This window comes from Phytophthora parasitica (genome assembly GCF_000247585.1).
Source record: "Phytophthora parasitica INRA-310 unplaced genomic scaffold supercont2.9, whole genome shotgun sequence".
NCBI classification, from domain to species: Eukaryota; Oomycota; class Peronosporomycetes; order Peronosporales; family Peronosporaceae; genus Phytophthora; species Phytophthora nicotianae.
Window position 1 is genome coordinate 667,498 of NW_008648995.1, and position 2,323 is coordinate 669,820.

Here is a 2,323-nt window from a genome sequence, read left to right on the forward strand (position 1 = left end):
GTTCTTGACAGCTGAATGTGAATCCAGCTTCACCGATACGAACCACCCGACTTGAGTGACATCTTGGTCATAGTCGGACCCGACGAACGTTCGGTAGTGATGTGTCCTTGGTCATCTTGCATCGTGGTCAACACCTGTCGCATGACCGAGAGTTCAAGGCTTGAGCAACTTGAATGTAGCCACTTCAGCGATTACTTAGAAATCGCTACACCACATTACCATCCTCCACTATCTGATATTATAGCTGTATCTGATGGCGGCCTTGACAACGGCGATTATTAGTTAGGACAGGTTTTTACTGTAATATGTTCGCTGTAACGGAACAGCAAGACTCGTCCGATATCATGCGTGGACTTTATCTTCATACCAAACGAGCTTATCATATGGATATGAGGTACGGTTTCATTGGGATACCGGTATGTATTGATAGCTTCGAAAGCTTTAACATGATTATGGCAGATCAGATCGCGTTAATGCCTGGATTATATTAGGGAGTTTCAAAGCAGAAAGTTGGCGAACATTATGGCATGGGGGCAAAAAAAAACTCGTCTCTGATTGGTTGCTCTCCAATTAACTTTGAGCCCTCTTTTTCGAGCACAACCGAGCCGGCAACGAAACTTGAGACTTCGCGCGATCTTCGTAGAAACAACAGCTCTTTCACCGCGAGTAGTTCCCGCAAAGTAACCTCGTGGCAGCACCACCGCGAGGGTCAAGTACTGCAGTGACACCGTCGCCAAGTACTGCAGCAACTCCATCACCACCAAGAGGGTCAAGTATTGTAGTAGCCGCAGTGTTGCCACCGCCAAGAGGGTTCAAGTAGCTTCAAGAAAGACCACGGCTGCAACGTCACCGCGAGGATCACGTACTGCACCAGCAGCAACGATAAGAGGAAGTGCAACTGCATTTTCCTTACGGTGGTCGATAACTAGGGATTTAAGAGAGCAAGGACTCCTGTACCTAAAGTTGTGGAGCAGTCAGCTAGCAGCAGAGCAAGCATATCAGCTGAAATCGCTAAGCTCGAAGACTCAGACACACAGCAGCAAGTCTATAACGGCAGTGGCAAATGCCACAAATTTGGAGGCGACAGCGCGCCTTGCGGGCGCTTAGGCGTGGGATTCGATCTGTGGCGCTTGGTGAAAGCATTGAGGTTATATTTGACCTTTCGATGATGACGATGAGATGTCTTTGCTAGAAACACCGGAACCCGATAATGACAGGCTGATGCAGTTCATAGAAGCATACTGGATGATAAGTAAATCCCGTTATTTGAACAAGCGAGATCCTGTGTCACGTGACCCGGACACATTGGACTTTTGGCTCAACCAGCTTGACGAGCGACGATTCACCCAAGATTTCCGCGTCACGAGGTTTCAATTTACACAGATCGTGGATTTGATTAAAGACAACCCAGTTTTTTTTTTTACAACTCGAACGTTCCTCAGACGCCAACTTCGTGCCAGCTCACGGTTGCGCAATATCGATTTGGGTGTGATGGCAATGGTGCATCGATTGGAAAGTTAGCACGCCATTTTCTGTGCTCTGAAGGTGGAGTCGAGCTGTTGACCGATTGCTGTATAGTCGCGCTGGTGGCGCTGAACAGCAGGCAGTTGCGTGGCCAGATAATCAGGAACGCGAGGAAATTAGCGCTCGAATCGAGGAGATCTCGGGATTTCGACAGTATATCGGCTTTGTCGATGGAACTCTGTTTCCTTTCGCAGCAAAACAAGAACTTGAGGGTGTAGACTATTACAGCCGCAAATGCTGCTATGAAATGGCAGCTCTCGTGGTTTGTGATGATCACAAAAAGTTTTAGGTATCTCTATACAGGATGGGCTGGTTGTTCACATGATGCAAGATTAATGGCTAAATGCGACCTACAGACATGCAAAACTGAGATGTTTGAGGGCGACCAGTACCTTCTAGCAGACTCTGGATTTGCTCCAGATACTAACATCGTTCCTGTGTTCAAAAAGCCTCGCAAGGGTCAGTTAACAACGCCACAGGGAAGGTATAACAAGGAACTCAGTAAGATTCGGGTTTGAAACGAGCACTGTATTGGAAATTTTGAAGGGAAGATTTTTCAATTTGAAAAGGCTGAGGCTGAGGCTTCGTAATGAGCATGATGAAGAGTGAGCTGGGGCTTGAATTCGTGCTTGGGCTGCCTCCATAACATACTCCTGGATGTTCCTGGAGTAGCTGATTCTGATGACGAAAATCCCAACGTGTGGACCCCAGTAGCGATGGAGCTGCCCGATTTAGTAGACGATGGAAACTTTGATAACGCGTTAATTAGATCGGCGGACACGCAAGGAAAACTCAAACG

At 47.4% G+C, this 2,323-nt stretch overlaps 1 protein-coding gene across 1 annotated transcript; it reads left to right on the forward strand.

Moving 5' to 3' along the window:
- The first annotated feature begins 583 nt into the window (after window positions 1-583).
- Window positions 584-2,323, forward strand: PPTG_06302 (hypothetical protein). Its single transcript, XM_008900204.1, has one exon. It carries the CDS (start codon window positions 1,180-1,182, stop codon window positions 1,519-1,521), a length of 342 nt encoding a protein of 113 aa, XP_008898452.1. The 5' UTR covers window positions 584-1,179; the 3' UTR covers window positions 1,522-2,323.

Bases quoted from the DNA above. Each gene is read 5' to 3' on its own strand.
- PPTG_06302 (XM_008900204.1), top strand. From the start codon at position 1,180: ATGTCTTTGCTAGAAACACCGGAACCCGATAATGACAGGCTGATGCAG.